Source organism: Apteryx mantelli, chromosome 3 (genome assembly GCF_036417845.1).
Source record: "Apteryx mantelli isolate bAptMan1 chromosome 3, bAptMan1.hap1, whole genome shotgun sequence".
Lineage (NCBI taxonomy): Eukaryota > Metazoa > Chordata > Aves > Apterygiformes > Apterygidae > Apteryx > Apteryx mantelli.
In genome coordinates, this window is record NC_089980.1 from 140,139,858 (window position 1) to 140,160,405 (window position 20,548).

Here is a 20,548-nt window from a genome sequence, read left to right on the forward strand (position 1 = left end):
AAATGAAACTCTATAGTGCCAATGTATTATAACAAGAAAATGTAGAACATCAGTTAGTCACATTGTCAGCAATGTATTATGCAGTTCAGCAGAGGTTTAGGTACCACTATTCTACCTTAAGGTATTCTAATTTTTCTTCACTAGCTGATGTATGAGGTCAGTATTTCACTAAAAGACTTTCTTTATGATAAAATGTATAACTGTATCTCTTCACAAGGAAGGTTCTGGCTTTTGTAACTTATCATATAGCAAAGACAATGACTTGCTTTAACAAAAATACTGTCGGTGCTGTAGGAACAGGTAGATATGGCTTTTTTTTTCTGAAGGTCTTAGAAATGACAAGCAAAAATCTTCAGACTGATTGTGTTAACCAATGATGTAACATGGCCAGAGGGTATGGTTTCAGGAGTCTTAAAGCAGAGGGTTGCTTCACATGTACTTACCTGGCAGGGGAGACACCATGATCAGGCAGGTGGTTTTCCCAGGGCGAGGCTCATCCCTTGCACTCCGGGTGTGCTGACCCCTGCGATTTCCCCAAACGCGGGAAACTCGACTGCATAATTTGTGGTAGTGGGGGACTGCGTTCGCGCTCTCCCCTGAGAAAGAGAGAGAAAGGTGCTGTCCTTCCCCGCCCCCAGCAACGTGTTCGTGCTTTCTTTCTTGTGCCATGACTAATGCTTACGTGGCTGGGAAGATTAAGGAACTGATCTTATTTGTAGGGATAGTTGTTAACTTGAGCAATGCCTAGATGTGGCTGACTGCGTAGCCAGATGTTCGTAGCAGTGAGTGTGATCAGCCAGTTCACCCTTTCAGCAGCAGCCCACACTGAGATCGGATCAAATCAGCTGTGAAACTGCATGGAGATGTGCCTCAAAAGTCTGTCTCAGCACAGTTATTTTAACTGTTTTTCATTCTGGGCTGTAAGCGTTGTGCCATGGCATTTAGCAAATACGGGACTGAATCCATACAACATGTCATACGTAGTAAGAGGTAATGAGTACTGTGTTTGATTTTTCTCTGTTCCTCACCCACCAGCCTCGCCCACCAGCAGACCTGGGTTTCAACTTCGATGCCAATAAACAACAAAGACAGCTGATAGCAGAGCTGGAAAACAAAAACAGGTAAAGGACAAGCTTTGGTCGGTGTTCTTTTGCAAACAACATTTGAGGAGAGAAAAGCTTTTAGTAGTAATGCTTTATTATATTTAACCTTTTGCATTATATTAACCGGATGGTTTTCCTAGCTCTTTCATTGAAAGATGTATCTGAGTCATTAAGCACTTAGCTCAGTGCTGATGCAGCTGCAGGGCCCTCATTTCCCCAGGGAGCAGGCTGAAACTGGACTGGGTGTACCCGCATGAGCCGCAGTTTGGGAAAAAGTGAAGATCTGCCTTAAGCATGGACATCAGTGCTCACCACTGTGTCTTTGATTTGAAAACGTTGCGCTATCTTAAAGGAGAATATTTTACAGTTTACTGCCCTGAAATGGTTGTTTCCATCCTAACCACAATAAGGAGACACAGAAACACGCAGAGCAAAGGGGCCTCCATGTAGAGAAACCGCAACAGGGCGATGATTTCCCTAGTGTTCCCTGCCCCGAGACTTCACAAAATCTCTTTAACTGGCCCCGAGCATCAGGAGCTCCGAACCCAGCAAACGTCTTACGGCAGAATGAGCCATTCAGATGGCAGCAACAGAATAAATCAGCTACTGTACAGTGGAGCAAGCAGGTCGTTTTTGAAAGACTGTGGTAAACAAATGTAATGTGAGAAGAATGGGGATTTTTTTCCATTTGCTGGAAGACAAGAAAAAGTCTAAAGAAACTGCGAGGCCTGGAAGAAATAGGAGAGAGGAACTGTAGGAGTTGGGTTTCCTTCTTCTTGTTGCAGAGGGACTGTTAAGTCCCTCTTAGAGACCATTAAGAGCACTCGGTCTTTATCGTAATACTGCCTTTGCACTTACCTGCTTCTTCAGCACCCCCGTTTTGAGTTCATGTTTCTCTGGCTAAGAGAAGCTAAGAAACTTTAAAAAAAAAGCAGCCTTTGGAGCAGTTGCAAGCGTAATGTGTTTCACTGCGTAGACAGCCCGTAGGCTGCCTAGGGACAGCCAGGGGTGCTCAGGTCTCCGCGTGCTCCAGAGGACAAGCTCCAGCTGCGCCCGAGCTCGCGGGGGTGGGCTGTCGTCTGCACAGCCCCGGGGGTCTTGAGCAGACCAGACGAACATACCTGATAAGGTCACTTTGGAGGAGCCCCAGTTCCTGGAGAGTGTGGGAACAGCTTGATCCTTGCATGGTGTAAGCATGCTACCAAGAGAGTTGGCAGGTATTTCAAATTATTCATGGAGATTGCAGATAAAGCAGATCTAAATCAGTGCTGTTACGAAACCTTGTAGGAAGAGCAGCTCAGCAGTTTTTAAAAAGAACAGGGGGAGAGAATTAGAGATTATAATGTTCACTCTCGGATCAGGAGTCTTTTACATTTTAATAAATGAGGCCTTAGCAGTCAGTGATAAGTCTCCTAACCTGCAGCTGCACCGAACACAGCAGCACTTCGGAGCACGCACGGGGCAGCAGGGATGCTGCCTGATTGCCTTCCCTTGGTGAGACCTCATGACCAGTTTGTCTCCGTTACTTTGAGCTGATGTGGTCAGAAGCTGTTGTTTTTCTCACTCCTGCTGACCTGCCAGGAGACCTTACAAAGGTGAGCAGGAAACGAACCAGGGCCGGCGCCGCCGCCGCAAATGCTGGCAGTGCTGCTTCAAGTCTTTCCTACAGTAGGTGCAAAGAAAAGAGCAGGTTATGCTGAAAATGTAACTCTATTCCATCTCAAACAGCCTCTGAGCCTATACCACATGAACGGTTTTGAAGAGACATTGCCAGCATATGGCACAGAAGTGATTTCATATTTCTCATTACTTAAATAATGAATTTTCTATGCGTATTATAGCAACTCATTGGACTGCACTAGCTTACCTTTCTTGGATTTGAATCTGTGCCAGTCATACATGAAAAAACTTGCTGTGTTTAGGTCAGAGATTGATGGAAAGCATGCTTGAAGGTTTATATAAGTATTTTAAGAGCAGTGTAGAGGCTGACCTTTTTCCTCTTTAATCTTCCCTCTGTAATTTAAATAGAGAGATACTCCAAGAAATTCAGCGTCTCAGACTGGAGCATGAGCAAGCCTCCCAGCCCACACCTGAGAAAGCCCAGCAGAACCCAACTTTATTGGCCGAACTCAGGCTTCTACGGTAAAAGAAATATCTAGAGCTTATGTGCATTTGATAACTTGGCCAAGTCAGCCTATGTGGTCTATTCTGTAGCACAGACAATGCTACTTTTATTGAGGAGTGTAATATTGTCGTATCTTTGATAACCCTAAGGTGTTATTTTAAGCTGTTGAATTCTGAAGACTGACAGCATATTATAATTTGCCATTTTTAAAATGGATTTATGTGTAACAATAATGTAACTTAAAATGTATTCTTTGGATAGTTCAGAAAACTATTTGTAGAGAAAAAAAACTCACAGAAAAACTAGCAGAATTGGGATTAGCTGCTTAATATTTATTTTCCAAAAGAGTAAAGTTGAAGATAAATGTTAGTTATTTAATTAATCAGTGAAACTCTGAAAGTTCATAGCTCCAAACATTCAGACCTACTTCCAAAGTTGGAGAAGAATCTTCAAAGCCTTTTTGATTAAGTTTGCACTTTGAAGTGACAGGGGAAAACTGTCAGTATTTATAGAATGAAGTGTGTCATAGTTTGGGTACTGACAAGAGGACTCTCTGGCTATATTTAACTGAATAACTTATTGAATATATTATTTATTGAAAAACTATTCTATTACTAGTTAGTTCACAGTTCAACCTTCAAAAAAATGCCATCTGTAATCTAAAGAAGGTTCTAAAATTTAAGCCTTTGGCAGCAAGAGCTCTTTGAAAACTACATTATATTTCATTTGTTGGGGCAAATGTTGTCTGTCCTCTTAGGAAATGGCTCGATAGTTGTGCTTCCCTTGAATGTTTGAAAGTTCTCCCTAAAGTGTAATGCTCCTGGAAGGAAGCCGCTTCAGCAGCAGGCAATGTCTGTAAAGTATGATCCAGCCCCATATTACAAAATCTTTCAACTTCTTTCATTCATTTTTCATATGGAATCTGCTACATTATAATCCACTTCATCATCTCCCTGAGCATTTTTCCTTCTCCAACCAAATGGCATTAGCGCAGAGATTCTCTAGCTTATGGGCTTTGCATAGCTCTGCTTTCCATATTTTTTAAAATGTTTAAAAACTGGAGAAGATGCAGAAAATACCCACAAACGATACTCAGGAGCTGGACAAAAGGAGATTGTGAGGCAACTTGGTTGTGGTGGATAAGCACTTCACAGGAAAAAATACCGGGTATTGAACAGCTGCTTGATCCAGCAGAGAAAGGTATAATAAGAACCAAGAGCTTAAAGTTGAAGCCAAACACGTTCAGACCATAAATAAGGTATATGTTTTTCAAAGGGAGGCAATAATCTGAAGAGCAGTGAATTCTCAGTCCCTTGATGTCTTTCCTGAAGATACTTTACCAAAATACAGGTTATTGGGCATAAAACAGAGCTAACTGGGAGGAATTAAAGGGCTTGTATTTTGCTAAAGGAAAAAAGTTGAATGATTATTGCAGCTGCTTCTCAGCTTCAAATTTTAAATGCCTTTAGTAAATAGTCACTAGAGAAAAAAAGTTTGAGTTACAGCTTATAAAGACTATCAAGAGTCATCGTGATCGTCCAGCCTGGCCTTCTAAATAGCCCAGGCTAGAAAATTTCTCTCAGTAATGCTCTTACAAAACCCTTTTTGACTGGGTTAGAGCTTCCATTTCAAAAAAGCATTCAAGCCCTCATTTTACATGATGGAGAGAATACCACGTTCTTTGACACTGTTAACGCCATTCTAGTTCATTTCTGTGCTAAGTGGACTGAAAGTGTGCACATTATTTCTAACCTTCATATGCCTGGTGCCATTCTCCAAACCTTGTTTTTTTGTGTGCTTCTGGCTGCTAGACCAAAGAGTTCTTTTTCAAAATTCCTCTCTCCATATAAGTATTTAGAGATTTTGATTCCTTCTGCTCTTAACCTTCTTCTGTGTAAATAGCTTGAAGTTCCTCAGTCTCTCCATAAAACAGGTTGGCCAGGTCTCCAGCTATCTCTTTAGCTTGCTGTCAAGTTTTTTCTAAATCATCCAGATCTTTTCTGTTTATATGGGCACCAGAAGTGGCTGCAGTACCCCTAAGTAGTCTCAGTAGTGGTACTTTCCCGTGCCTGCCTTGTAGTGCAGATGTGCTTGCTTTCTTCTGCTGCAAGCGCACAGGATGCTCATTTATCCGCAGGTGCCGTGGATCTGTTTGCTCCAGGCAGATGCCTCAAGCTGCACCTCTCCATTTACGTCGCCGGAGGCTGACCTGTCATTTGTATTTTGTAGCATTTAACATGTTTTTGTCATTGACAAACAGTACCTCCTCTTTCTTCCTAGGTCATTGGAAAGAAAACTGAGTAACATAAGCCAAAATCAGATATACACCTTGATGTTGATTCTTCATTAACAAATACCTTTGGAGAGCTACACTTACTCAATATGTTGGTTTTACATTATTTTTAATCTTTACCAAAATGCTATATTACAATTAATTATAGTAATTATAAAATTGTTGATATTAATTATGTTAATTAATTATTATAGCTAATTAGCTAATAGCTAATTAATTATTAATGGTGATAGTTATAGAAAAAAGGGATACAGACTTTGAACTGACCTAGAGAGAAAAAACAGATCATATAAACATATAAAGCTAAATCACTCTAAGTGACCATCCCTGTGTACAGTTCATCTCTGAATTTTTCCTTATATTAGCTACTTCTTTATTTTTTTAAAGATAAAATAGAACCATACGGTCATATTTTCTTAAATCTCTCACAGATAGGCATTCATTCTGGCATCTGTAGAAACACAGTGGTTTTTTTATTATGCCCGGGAAAGTGAAGGTCACTTACTACCTCCTATTGTTAATTTTGTTAGAATGAACATGGGTTCTGGTACAGCAAATATTTCGAAGATTATACGTCACATTATTAGATAGAAATAGTTCTGCAGAGTCTCCGTTAAGATGGGTGATAGCCCAGTGCCTTTCCTTTCCAAATATGTGCAACCTTTATTCCTCTTTTTTTCTTTTTTTCCTCCCATAGTTCATTCTTACTTGTATGACACCTCTGCAGGATGCCTGGGTCTGACATTATTAAGGGTGTTCTTAAAAAGAAGCTGGCTTTTTTCTCAAAATGCAGTGCTTTAAAAAAGTATTTCCTGCTATGAATGCTCTGACTTCAGATTTCTGGATTTTAAATGAAAAGCCTGATTGTCGGATGTGAAATTCATGGTGATTGTACTGTAGTTTGCTCTATTTTTTTTAAATTGGAGGCGGGGGGGAGTGATGAGAGACATAGTTATATCGGTGATTTTCCTGAAGTGATTTCAAAATACCTGAAGTTTATTTTCTGACACTTTATTTCATGTAACTTGAACAGGCAGAGAAAGGATGAACTAGAACAGAGGATGTCTGCGCTTCAGGAGAGCAGAAGAGAGCTGATGGTGCAGCTTGAAGGGCTAATGAAGCTGCTCAAAGTAAGCCATTTTATTTCGGAAATGCAGCACAGCCTTCTCTTCCACAGGTCTGGCATTCGCTGCTGCTGTTCTGAGATTCTTACTTTGCTGGCCTTATCATTATACATACTTCATAAGCAATGGAAGAAGTTTGCAATAGTCATTTCTACACTGGCTCTGCGTATTGGTCCAGATGGTTAATGGGTCTTCAGGCTCATATGCTGCTTCTTTGGTTAACATTATTGAGGACCCGTAAGATTTGGAAAGCTTTGGAGAGAAAGTGTTAGATTTGGTAATCATCAGGATATTGCAGGGAGGAAAGAGCACATCTACTCTTCTGGGTGACAGTTCAGTCCTCCAAGTTTAACAGGAAGCTCTAGTTCCTGCATCTCGGGCTCTGACTCCCCAATGGCATTGCAGCGTGTGTTGCCAGGTAGCATTACGCTAATCCTTCGACATCTGTAGAGTCTGTTCGTTCTGCTTTAGAGAACAGAGGTATTGGCTCTGATTTATAGTGCACGTTATTGTTTGGACTTCTGATGAGGGTCGTTATTTTTTTCAGTGAGGATCCATTATTTTTTTCAGAGTTGATCTCATAGACATTAGTCTGAACTACTGTTATGCATTTATTCTTTCCATTCTTTAAATTGGATAAGAGCCTCATTCTATAAAATGAATGGGAAAAGGTTGTCCTTACTCAAAGAATTTTCCAACTAAGACAGGATGCAACGAGGATATAATAGGCAACGGAAGAAGTGGGAGACAGATCCCAGAAATTACTCTGATAGGACCACAAGGTTTTGTAGATGAGTTATAGGCACATGTTGATATTTCCAGACAAATTCAGAGCTTGTCTGCACTTGAAACTGATAATGAATTCACATAGTGTATAAATTTAAAGTGCAGTCACTCTTCAGATTAGATTTGCAACCTGGAATAAAAATGTGTATACAAGAGGCTATAATAGAATACCATTTGAAGGCAGTTGTTTTAGCTAATTACCTTGTGCAGATGAGCACATACTTAGAATTAATGTTTGCGGGATATGTTTTTTTGTCAGTGATTCTGTACACTATAATTTTTTACTGTTCAGCCTGTTGATGTCTGTTTTCTAAAATTGCTGAAGACAGTCAAAAATTCAGCTTGAAGTCTGTGGACCCTAAACCTTTGTAAGTCAAAGTGCAGTATCTCTGCAGATGGGCATCCAAAACTGAAATACAAATTAAAAAAAAATTTTTAATATAAGAAGTTGTTGTATCAGAAAGAATGTGATTCTTTGTGGTTCAGATGACCACACTCATAGCATTTAAAACTTTTTTGCTGCCCACATTCTGAGAACCTCTTTATAACAGACTTAGTTTTGATATCTGTATTAACATGGTGACAAACTCTTGCTTGAGATTTTTGGAGGCCCTATTATTTTCATAGCACTCGTAAGCCTTTGCAAATAAATCCCCCAAAACACCGCCTCATGTAAATGTTAGCGTCTTCATTAGGGTGAACGGCTGCTCTGTGATCTGGCCTGACCTTCTGCTCTTCTGTTTTGAAAGCCTTAGAGGCAGGGTTGACTGTCTTGCTAGGAGATGCACTCCTTTGAGCCTGTACGACACGCGGGGCCACAGAGCAACCTGCAGAGCTTTATGCACCCCATATCCCAGAGGTGGCAGGCAGGCAGGCAGGCAGGCAGCAGGCAAAACCTCTTCTCTCTGCCTGGCCATCACGTCCTCGTCTCCTAACTGCCCAAACAGTGTGCGTTTCCTCTGGCCCAACTGGCAGGACAAGTGAATGTGGCATATTGTGTAGCAGCAGAGGATACCGAAATCGTAACGTGCCGATAAGGAAAGCACAGAGGATACTGCAGTGAGGAAAGAGCACAAGAGGACAAATGGCAGGTACTGCAGTTGGGGAGACATAGGAGGGAGGCAGGAACTTTGAAGCAGAAGGAAGGGAACTGTAACCAACCCACATTTGATAAACTAATGTTTTTGGTACCCACTCACTAAGTTGAATTGTGCAGTCCACCTCCACCAGAAATTATGAGCTTGATGCAAACTTTATTTTGTAGCCTGTATTACACGGGTTAGTTTAGACGCTGCCTCTTATTAGTCTTATCATTTGTGAATCTCGTATCTTTTCATTGACTCCCCCAGTTCCCCAAATCATTTGAAATTTTTAAGGGCGAATAGGACTGGATATAAAGAAAAAAATTTTCCCCATGAGGACAATCAAACAGTGGAGCAGGGACCCTGAGAGGTTGTGCTGTCTCCATCTTCGGAGGTTTTCACAACCAGCCTAGATAAATCTCTGAGCAACCTGATGTGAGATCAAGTTGACCCTACTTTGAGCAGGAGGTTGGACTAGAGACCTCCTGAGGTCCCTTCCAACCTGAATTATCATATGATCCGATGACTATTGTAACCACCCGGGTTGACCTGCTCTGTACTATAGCGCTTTGATTTTCCCCTTGTTAGTTCTATATGGAGCCTGAAAGCTTCTGTTGGGTTAAAGCATCTTCCAGAAAGACATCTGGTCTTGAACTGAAGATATCAGAAATGGAAAATCCACTGCCCATGCAAATTTGCTTGCACAGTTAAAAATTTATGCCTCATTTTCAATTTTAATGTATTTAGATTCAGCTTGCACCCACTGGTTTTGGTGCATGTGGTTTCTCCTCCATTAAATCGAAGAGTACTTCAATAGCCCTGTTTTTTTCCTGTGAAGATACTTACTCATCTCACTTTTCAATCTTCTTTTTTGAGTCAATTAAACAGGCAGAGGTCTGCTGAGTTTCTCACAATATTGTAATTCAGTCATTTTTATGGTTGATTTCTTCACCTTCTCCAGATTTTTAATAATATTTTTAAATTGTGAAAAAGCAAACTGAATTCTTCTCTAAGTCTTAGCAACACCATACAGAGAGTTACAGGAGGAGTTTCATTACTCTTCGTCACTGTTCTCCTTTTTGTGCATTTCTGCACCAATGACTGCTTTTTGAAAGCTGTCAGTTATCCAATTCTTATTCTATGTAACATGTGTTTACTGATTTTGTATAGTGCTCGCTGTTTAATGAGAACACCATGAGTAAATTGTGTCATAGGAAAATTACTACATCTATGCAGTTCCTTTAGAAGTCAAACGTGTAATATATTCACATAACAAAATCAGATTTTTTGGCCTATTTTCCATGAAGCCATAATGCTACTTATATTCCTTATCAATTGCATCTTGTATCAGTATTTCTGTTACTTTGAATAAATTGACAGGGAAAGATATTTGTACTTACTTGGGTTGTGTTACCTCCCTTTCAGATATCAGTGCAAGACAGCACATCCCAGTCTATCAGACTTTCCTTGGTGTTCCAGGATCTACTACAAACTTTATTTAAATTACCTTAACCGAACCAGATGCCTCTTCATGTAATTATTTTAAGATTCTGGGCTACAAGCTGCCCAGACGTACTGATCTAAAAATAGTATTTCTGGTAGATACTCTTTAGCAACTTTTTTCATTATTAGTGGAAAGGACTTCACTGTTCCACTGCTAATGGAAACTACAAGAGAAAAATACTTCATCGTCCTATTATTCAAACACAGAACAGAAATATTAAGTCGTGTTTCCATATTAAGAATTTTCCCATCGCTATCAAGAAACAATACACACCAACTCAAGGCTTTCTTTTGTTTCTGATGTTTGTATTCATTTTAAACTCTGCTTCTGGGTGGCTCTAGCCGTGCTAGACATTAATTTTTCCCTGAAGTTTTTAGCTTCTCTCATCATTTTGTGCACTTCAGAAGTTTTGTTTATAATACTGTTAAGCATTTGTATTTTTCCATGTTTTTATACACTATTTTTTACATTTTAAATGCTACCTTCATTTTACCATTCGGAGTTAGATTCTCCCTACCTAACTTTGGTTGTCTGAAAGTTTGGTATGTTGCCTCCATCCGTAAACAAGAGAGAGAGGAAAGCGTATCTTTGGAAGGACATGGTTGTTCCCAAGAGGATCGTCTCTTTTTTCTTTTCACTAAATGTAGAGGGAGCTGAGATGGTTAGATGGTATTAGATGCCTGTCTTTTCAATGAGTACAGATGAACCCTGTTCAAAGTGTCAGGAGTTTTTACCCAAACTCTGCTGTGCTCTGATGTTGTAGCTAACAGTTATTTCTAAAGAACTTCCTCCACATCTTTGTTCATATATTTTAATCCCTGGATTTTCCTACCTTTTCACCTGTAACTTCTCTAAACCCTGAAAAATTACTCATTTTATAGTATAAAGCATTTATGATAGTTGATACTGTCCTCTTCTTGACTGTATTAAGTGTAGTCGTGTCAGGATCATAGTCACCAATCAGCTTATCTATCTGCATCGTAAAGACGTCCAAGAGAAAGTTTCTGCAGACTGGTTGCAGCATCTTTTTGTTAGAAAACCCTTCTGTCCTGTGCATCGGTTCAGCAGTTTGTGAGGCTGCTTCTCTGCTAGTAAAGCAGCCGGTGGGAGGGCGCCGGCCGGAGCACGGGCCCACCGTCACTTGTGCCGCTTGATCGGCAGCAGGTCCCACGTCCCACATCCCATGTCCCATGTCCAGTTCTGCCCCAAGCCAGCCGCATTGGAGCAGCTCTCAGGGACCGTCCAGAGGTTGGTGCAGGCTTGTTCTCACCCTGTTTTGTTGAGCCCGAGCCGGTAGCTGCAAGAGGTGAACCCCCACGCTGTGCTGGTTAAACCCCTGCCGGAGAAAGGCTGGTTTCGGTACTAGTGCAGAGGGACACAAACCCCCGAGGAGTGTCCTGCTCTCATGATTAGTCATCTGCACATTGATCTACCTGCAGTGTCACAAATTACAGCTAAGGGTGTTTTTTGCATACAGTGTCATTCCACATCTTTTACTTCTCCTTCTGCCTAAATGGGTTATAATCAGTGATTTAACATTTTTGTTAGGAGGTTTCAGTTATACAGTTGTAGGGATTTGTTGGGCTTTTTTTCCTGAAGGAGACGTTTTGGTCATCCAGCTCTTTACTGAGTGCTGTCACTGTTCAATACACTTGTGAATCCCTGGCTGTGTCTGCCCTGGTCAGTTCATTAGTGCAAGCAAGCATCCCGTGGATGGACACCCACTTACCCGTCCTGCCAGGCTGCTGGAGTGGCCCCTGACGTGCTTTTGGCCCAGGCCTCCTCGCGTTGTCCCAGGTGATCTCCAAGCACGATGTAGCAGTCAGCAGGGGCCAGGACCCATTCCCCGTAGGAGATACAGGCTGTCCATCTGAGCTGAAAGGTGGCCTGGTGACGATCCGTCAGTTGTGTTGTCGGTGGCTTCTTTTGAGTACTTTTTATCTTCTTTTGCTCATCCGGGTGTTGGCTTAGTCTTCGCTTTTCTTCAGCTCTGTTTCAAAGTCCTCTGAAGTCTTCTGTAATCACTTAGTGCCATTAGCAAGCACTCTCCTAATATATAGTCACCAGGGATGATTGTCTGCCTTCTTGCAGGGTTGTTTCTTTAAGCTGCAAGGATATTCAGCAAATATATCCCATTTCGCTTTTTTTCCATTTCCTCAATGAGAATTTCCTCACTATTTGATTTGCTGATTTATCTAATAACTGTTCAGTTCTTCTAGCAAAGCTGCATGTCTCTTGAGATTTTTTTCACATCTGCAGCTAATGCTAAAGCCTCATTTTTCAAACTAACAACTTTTTTTGTGGAGTTGAGATCATTTGAGATCATTTCCCTGACCTGCTTCACCATCTGGTCCCGTGAGTCCCAGTGCTGGTAGAAGGAACAACTGGAAACATGCGGGAGTTTGGGGAGGGCCACAGCGGCCTCCCCAGCTGATACTGATTCACGGTGCAGTGGAACCGTATCCTGCATCTGCTACATCAGTGCCTAAATATATATATGAAAGAACCTCAAGCCGTGAGAGAAAAAAATCAGAAGTCTCTCTGGTTATGTATTACTGTAAATCTCTGCAGTCATTTCCAGATATCCCTGTTGCGCCCTTAGGGCGCAGTTCTGAAAATATCTTTATCTTTCAATATAGTGGTCAGTGAGAAGAAACTACTCAAAATTAGGCGACAGGTTCTGGTTAGACTTGCTCGGATAGGCAATAAGTGAGGAAAGGTGGATAAATGGGTTCACAGATTTTAAGGCCAGAAGGAACTTCTATTCCCTGAATTTTAATTCTGTGAACCGAATTTCTGGGGGGACATGCTTGCCAGTGGCCTGCTGCCCTCTGCAGTGACGGTCTGTGCAAAGGCGCTGTTGGAGGGAACCCTCACTGTTAGGCTGAAAAAGCTGTAATCGCTATTTCTGCGTACACGAGGATCCTCAAAAGCGTGCTGCCACCCTAACGCACCACCACAAACACCGGGCTCCTCCGCCTGCCGAGCCACGGCAGCTGCCACCGGTACTGTGACCGAGTAGCCCTTACAGCTGATAGTGGTGTTCCTGTTGCTGCATGTCTCGCAAGGACAAAAATCTATAAAATCATTTGAATTATGAAAGAACCTCCTGACTGTGTTATATTTTGCCCATAGCCAGTGATGCTTTTATAGCTGAAGTTAGAGAGTGATACTGCTGGCCCAGCAGAGACCATAATGTACGTTTCTGTCATTCGAAAGAGGATAAATTCATCCATTTTTCACCTTTCTCAGTCTTCCAGATTAGTAGTGATCCACACTGATAGAAGTTGTGCTTTTGCTTCGCAGCAAAGAGCTTTGTCTCCGCATATTTTTACTTACTCCGCAGCCTCAGTGCTTTTGCCTCCCAGTTTCTCTCTTCTCCTTCCAGTGCTGGTCGTTTGCCACTCTTTAATGTGCCCTTTGGAAATCTGATCCGCAGAGGTCACTACAGGCCCAGTGGTAATGCTCAATCTGTAATCAAAAGGAGGTATTTCACCTCTCAAGTTAGGACATTTTTCGTCTTTGTGATGGAAGATTTGTGCACGTACGAAACCACATGCAGTGCATCAGTTAGTTGCACGCTTCAAATGGTATTTGCAGACTTTAGAGGACAGTAGTCTAATATTTCTTGGCTGAAAACATGATCATCTTGAAGACAGCTAGACTCATTTTTGAGTCCAGTGTAGAAAGAGAAGCCAGTAAAGGTTCTGCGTAAAAGAAAAAAGATCACTGTGAAATCTGTTCCACGTATTCAACATTCACAAATACTGATGTTCATTTTAGGCAAGAAACTTCTTTTGAGAGATGGAACAAATTACACCTTTGCTTTCTCACCACAGCTGTTATGTCTGACTTCCTTCTATCTTTTTGTGTATACAGATGTTTCTACAACTTGCCATGTTCTGTTCTTTCATTTGATGTGTTGTATATTTTGTGTATGTATGTTTCTTTGTAATATGATAATTAATCTGTCCTGTTTCTCTCTTCACCTTTTTCTCTTGCCGACGTTTATAGGAAGAAGAGCAAAAGCAGGCAGTAAGTTGACTTCAGTTTGTAGGTGATCTAACTCCTTTTTCTTTCTGCATGAATATACAATTTCCTGTTAACTGGACTGTATGCAAATAAACCATGCAGCAGAATTTGGGGTAGGGAGTGTGGGGTCTTCCTCATTTGTAAATTTGAGAACAATCTTCATTGGTTTCCAGTAGAGCATGTTTTTGTATATTCCCTCAAAGTTATTTTTCTCTCTCTTTCAAATTAAGTTTATTGCCATAAGTATACAACCAATGACTGCATTCATTAGTTTTTTAGAATTGTGCATGACCATCCAGGGTTGAAAATGTGAATTCTCAGCTTGCTTTATAATATATTTTGTTGGAGAGTCTTTGCAGCATTTTACATGCTAATAAGAGCTTTCTCGTCTCTTCAGGTAACCTTTAATTTGCCTCTGCCACATACAAGTCCACGCATGAAAACTAATTAATGGCTTAATACTCTAGGCATGGATTCAGTCATTCAGTCATGATATAGTCTCCTTGAATTAGTCCCAATATGTTCATTGTAAACAAAATGAGTAAACTAACGAGAGACAAGAATGCGTTTGCTTTGTTACTGATTTTCATTTTCTTTGAGTACCTGCAAAAATCTGAATCTTGTGTTAATTTTGGAATCCACTCCAGAGGGAGCCCTTCTACTTTTCTCAGAAATAGCCAGATGTTCAGTGTCTTTTCTCCAGCAGAACAAATTTTCAGCATTTCCAACTACGTTTTCCTTTGTACATGAAGCGTTAACAAAGGTTAGGCCTGTGTTTCCCGATGCTGAGTTTTTTACATGTTTAGCAGATACCTTACATGAATTTGAAAATTATTGTAACTTATTTTTTGTAAGGAAATACATATTTCTGGGCAGCTTCTGTTGCTGAAAACATTTCACAGTGCTACATGTGCTGGAAATGGCTTTTGGTGACTCATGGAAGACCTTTCATTAAAATTCTGTCATCAATTTAAAGAGAAGGTTGTGGTGAGTGTGCATCTTCTGTTGAATCCCAACTCAACTTTGCCTGATGCTGCCAGTGAAGATTTATCCCTGGGTTTGCTAAGGTGCCTTGCAGAAATTCTTTGCTTAATGAAGGGACCAGATTGCAGCATGTGGCAGCGATCTTCAAGGAATTTCCTGGAGAAAGGAAAACAATCAAGACTGCACAGTCCCTGTCCTCCCACTTCAAACTGTGCAAGTGGAATGCTATATTACATGTCATTCTCTTATCCAGCATAATCACTATGAATAAGCATCTACATGGAAATGCAGTGTTATGTTATCTTGTTTTTCCTGTGCTGTGATGTTCGTCCTGATTATGGATATAGAAAAAGGGTAAATACAAGAACAAAGGGAGACTTTACCCGATTTTACTTCCTTTCTCTTTGTGGAACACTATGTTTACAAGAGGATAAGAGAGCCAACTTCTGCTAAAACAGCGTCAACACATTGTTTCCCTGCCCGGTCCCATTCTGTTGGAATCAATGATGAATGAGCCAAAAAGGATATGAAATTCAAGACGGCAGATTTTGACCAACTGAAGGCCACACTGCTGATATGTAGGAATTGAAACTTTACATCCTTTCTCATTTGCATGGACTGAAATAGATTGAAATTGCTTTCCTCTAAAGCGTGAAGGTGCAGCCTGAGGAAACTAGAGGTCTTAGTGCACGGTGTTCCACTTGGCTGAGAAAATCAGTGAGGCTGGAAGGCATTTCTGGAGATCATCTAGTCCAACCCCTCTGCTCAAAGCAGAATCAGCTAGAGCAGATTGTTCAGGACCTTGTCCAGGGAGGTTTTGACCAACCCAACTGGACATCATATCCAAGGATGGAGACTTCACAAGCTGCCTGGGCAATCTGTTCCAATGCTTGACCATCTTCACAATAATAAAGCTTTTTTGTACATTTAAGTGGAATTTCCTGTATTTCAGTTTGTGCCCATTGCCTCTTGTCCTTTCACTGAATACCACTGAGAAGAGTCTGGCTCCATCTTCTTTATACTCCCCCATCAGATATTTATACACATTGATAAGATCCCCCCTGAGCCTTCTCTCCTCCTGGCTGAACAGTCCCAGCTCTTTCAGCCTGTCCTCATATGCCAGATGCTCCAGTCCCTTAATCATCTTCATGGCCCTTTGCTGAACTCGCTACGGTAGCTCTATGTCTTACTTTTGCTGGGGAGCCCAGAACTGGACCCAGCCTTCCAGGTGTGGCCTGACCTGTGTTGAGTAGAGGGGCAAGCTGTGCTTTTCCAAATGCAACCCGTGATGCTGTTGACCTTCTATGCCACAAGAGCACATTGCTAGCTCATGGTCAACTTGTCCACCAGAAGCTCCAGGTCTTTTTCTGCCACACTGCTTTCCAGCAGGTCAGCCTTTCCTGGTGCGTGGGGTTATTCTTCCCCAGGTGCAGGACTCTGCACTTGCCTTTGCTGAACTTCATGAGGTTCCTCTCTGCCCATTTCTCCAGCCTGTCGAGGTCCCTCTGCATGGCAGCACAGCCCTCTGGTGTTTTAACCACTCCTTACAGTTTTGAATCATCTGCAAACTTGCAGAGGGCATACCCTGTCCCATCATCGAGGTCATTAATGAAGAGGTTAAACAATACTGGACCCAGTATCAAACCCTGGGGCACACCGCTGGTGTCTGGCCTCCATCTGGACTTCATGCTGTTGATCACAACCCTACACATCACCCAGTGTATTGGTATCTCTGCTATTTCGGAAGGGAGGTAATGGCGTATCTCCAATTTGAATTCCAGAAGAACTCAGTGAACCATACACTGGCTTGGTAATGTATTCAAGACTTCATTGTCCTCCATTTATTCCAACAAGAGAAATACTTGAGTAAAGGGCTGAATGTCTGTGAGAACTCAGGTTAAAGAAACACAGCCAACTTAAGCACTTTAAAAATATTATCAAACATCCCACTGTCTTTTAGAACCTCTGCCAGTTTTGGTGGTTGTAGAGTCATATCTTCCCTCTACATAAGTGTAGAAAACCCTACAGTAGTTAGAAAGGGGCCTACAGGGTACTCAGACAGCTCCAGCCCATGCCCACAAGTATCAGACTTGGAAAATGAAGTTAGAGAAGAGCCCCGTCCAGTTAGTATCTTGCAAAGGTCTGCAGACTTCTGTCTCTCTGTAGCTGGACCTATTCAGGACAAGACCTGGAAAAGACTAGCCAAGTCCTGCTATGGAAGGAGAATACTAACAGAGTTATTCAAATAGTCGCCCGCATCAGGTCTTGTTGCTGGTTTGTGCTTCCAAACCAGTTGTAGTCCAGAATCAGCTGGAACATATATGAAGGGAAATGTGGTCTAGGTCCCATGGAAGAGAAGGCTCAAGTGCCTTAGTGATCTAAGGTCATGATCCTCTCAACCCTTGACACGGTGGATTGCTTATCTGGTGGCAGCATGAATTTACATGAAAGGTTAAGGTAAATAACAGGCAGATCAACAAGACAATATCTGATTCAGAACTGGCAGCAGATCAAGAGCAATAGCATCAGCATCCACTTTTGCAATTTCTGATTTCCCTTCACTGCTGAAGCTGCAGTGAAGCTGCAGTCTGGTCCTGCCTTCACCATATTGCTAGCAAGATTTACAGAGATGGGCCAAAGAGTATGGGCTTTCTTGGCTACATTCGAACAAGCCGCTTGGCCAGCAAAAAAGACTTCCTGGAAAAAAGCCATCTCATTCATTTTGCATTTAACCAAGACAGCACAAGCTGCATTCCAGGAGCTGAACATGCTCAGGTTAGCATGGCCATTTTGAACTGCATGGCGGTCATCATGATCAAGCATTCAACCTAGCTGATGAAGACATTTAGCCTAGTGGGGCAGTTTGTTCATATATTTGCAGCCAGAAAGAGAGATTGCATGGCTAAGCATTGAGTAGAGATCTTAGCTTCTCCTGGCGGGCTAATAAGAAGTTACTCAGCTGCTAACAATACCACCAGGCATCTACAGAGAATTCGTGAGAACTGACTTCCATATCCAGCAGAAGACTAGCAGAGCATAGTGACATCTGAGAGACCAAACTCCAGACAAAAAAATGTCCTTAAAAGGCCTAGAAGATATCATAGCCTTTGGCCAGTTTTGGTCAGAAAATCATGGCAGGTTATAAGCAGTTTGTATCAGGAAAGATCCATTGTTTCTGATCCCGGTATTTACAGTAATGTCCATTAACTTTTGTGTCCCATGTTCAGAGTTGATTTTCCATAAAGACTTTAAAAGCTTCTGTATTCTCTTCCCCTTTGCAGGACTGCCCTGCATAGATTGGGCCAGTCCTTATCACACCGTTGAGGAAAAGCTTGTGTGTATAGATATTATTTCAGTGATGTGGTATTATGCTGTAAGGTATTCATAGTCCACACACTGTTCTCTATTACTAAGATTATTGTGTCCAAGCTAACAAAGATCTTTGCCAATGTAGATCCTAATTTACAACAGGACTATTTTTACGTCACAGCTGGTGAGAAGCTTAAATAATCTGCTAAATATTAAAATCTCTTTGTTTTATAGTCAAATGAGCCGCATTTGCAGCTCTACTATTCAATATTCCGAAGAATGCTAAAGGAATTCACAGTCACAGATATACATCACATGTATCATGTCTTTGGCATGTGGTACAATACATACAACAAATCCAGCAGAAGGTCAAGCATTCATACTCTCACAGAAGAGGACTGCTTTAATGCTAAACAAGCACAGAAATGGCTTCATGGCAAAGAAGCTCACATGGGAATAATTAAACATTGGAACTGAAATTTTTTCCTTTTGCAAGATGGCGGGAACCATATGTCATAACAGAGCAAATGAGGCTCATGAATTCTGAAGTTGTGTTACCAATCCAAAATGTGGGTGCACTATCACCAAATAATCCTCGTGAGGTCATGGAAATCCTAGTAGGGTTCTTCCTTAACTCAAATGAGAGGGAGTTAAGAGTCCCACTTTTCCTCCCTTCATTCAAAAGTTCCAGAATAAATAGATGATAACCTTCTGTCAGCATGAAAAGTGTAAGGACGGCAATACTTTTTCACCTCACTTTGAATACACTCAGCCTTCACTGAGGTGAACCTTCTTAACCTACTGCTATAGCAAAACTGATCCCAAACAGCAAGTTAAAATGATACCTGCATCATTCCTGAAGAAGATGTAGAAATCTCTGAGTGAGGAATTCCAACCCATGTTAGAACTGGGAGCTACTGAAGAATCCTGTAACTGCTGAGGAAATCTTATCATACTGATATCCAGATCTGAGAGTGCTGTTCAGTTCCGCATCCTTTTTTGCGTCAGCCAATGGTCCTGTACTCCTCTCCAAAGTGGAACACTGACCCCATGATGAGCGAGTCCCACCATCACATGCTGATGTATTTTAACAAAAATGTCAGGAATTCCTCCTAATGCCTCAATACTGCAAATCAGCTGCTTTCTTATACTGCATGGCCTCATTCATTTACAGTTTATGCCTTTGGCCTCTGTGAAAGATTAGCAAACTCTCAGTATTGACGGATCATGTCTGCCAGCTATATAGTTAATAAGCCCCAACTTGCTTGTATGATGGTCATTTACAGTCATAACTGAAAAACTTTTCTGAAATAAGTGGAAGGCCACCTTCTAGACGGAAGGGTGAACAGCCCAGGTAGTGTAATATAGACTAAGACAAAACTGCCTGCTCAGGATAGATTTAGGGGAAGGACCAGATCTGGTTACCCACCACAGTGGCAGCTTTAAATGGCTTCTCTGGTTAAACTGAAAAGAACCGTAGCAGTTCCTGAGACATGTGGGCTATGTCTATGCTAGTAAATGCGCATGGAAAAATTCTCTGACACAGAGGCCAACTGGCATGAAAACGCCTGCCTTTACGCTCATAAATTTTCCTAGCCTCCAAAACCTGGTGGTAGTCTACCTATTGGGAATGGTCCCTGCAATGTGCCTGGGAATTGTTTGGGAATGTGCTAGCTGAAACATGTCAAAATCATGCCTGGGATATTCTAACAGCTTGATCGTGTAAATTGTCTTGTTCCAGTGCCAGACATGCTCCTGAGCATGGTTCAGTCCCTTGGTATAGACAGACATAGCCACAGAGTACACTTTGAGTTTGTGCCTCCAAACTAGTAGCCACTTTCATGGGCCTTCTGAAGGATGTCAAACCCAGAAAGACTCATGAAAGAGCAATTTAGATGTTAAAGATGATTGAAGGTTGTGTAGGGAACCAGACCTTCATACCTAAGGATGTTCAGTAAACATGTCAGAAAGGAAGGCTAGGTCCATGTTGACATAAGGTATCAGCAGTGAAGATGATCTCACCCTGCTCATTAGTTGGTAGCACTGTCCCTAGCAGATGACTTTCTCTGATACAAGAAGGAAGGCTTGGCAGGGAATAACCATGGATATGCATGAGGATTACTTTCCTGGAAATCTGTTCATTCTGATGGATCACACTGTCCTGTGGTGGTTGGATGTCAGGTAAGAGACAAATCACTGAATAATG

The 20,548-nt window shown here is 41.6% G+C and overlaps 1 protein-coding gene and 1 non-coding gene across 11 annotated transcripts in view; both read left to right on the plus strand.

Moving 5' to 3' along the window:
- The window catches only part of DTNB (dystrobrevin beta), a 218,432-nt gene that overhangs the window by 147,647 nt on the left and 50,237 nt on the right, over window positions 1-20,548 (plus strand). For 5 of the 10 annotated variants that reach the window (XM_067294496.1, XM_067294497.1, XM_067294500.1 and 2 more), the window contains 4 exons: window positions 1,036-1,121; window positions 3,132-3,245; window positions 6,555-6,651; window positions 14,032-14,052. In XM_067294496.1, the coding sequence (XP_067150597.1) occupies window positions 1,036-1,121; window positions 3,132-3,245; window positions 6,555-6,651; window positions 14,032-14,052 (318 nt within the window). Of the gene's footprint in view, window positions 1-1,035; window positions 1,122-3,131; window positions 3,246-5,508; window positions 5,613-6,554; window positions 6,652-14,031; window positions 14,075-14,696; window positions 15,950-20,548 lie in introns of those variants that run through there. The other 5 variants (XM_067294499.1, XM_067294498.1, XM_067294501.1 and 2 more) reach the window with 4 other exon arrangements.
- On the plus strand, window positions 436-599 carry LOC136991715 (U1 spliceosomal RNA). Its single transcript, XR_010883927.1, has one exon. It is a non-coding gene; the product is annotated as a U1 spliceosomal RNA (small nuclear RNA).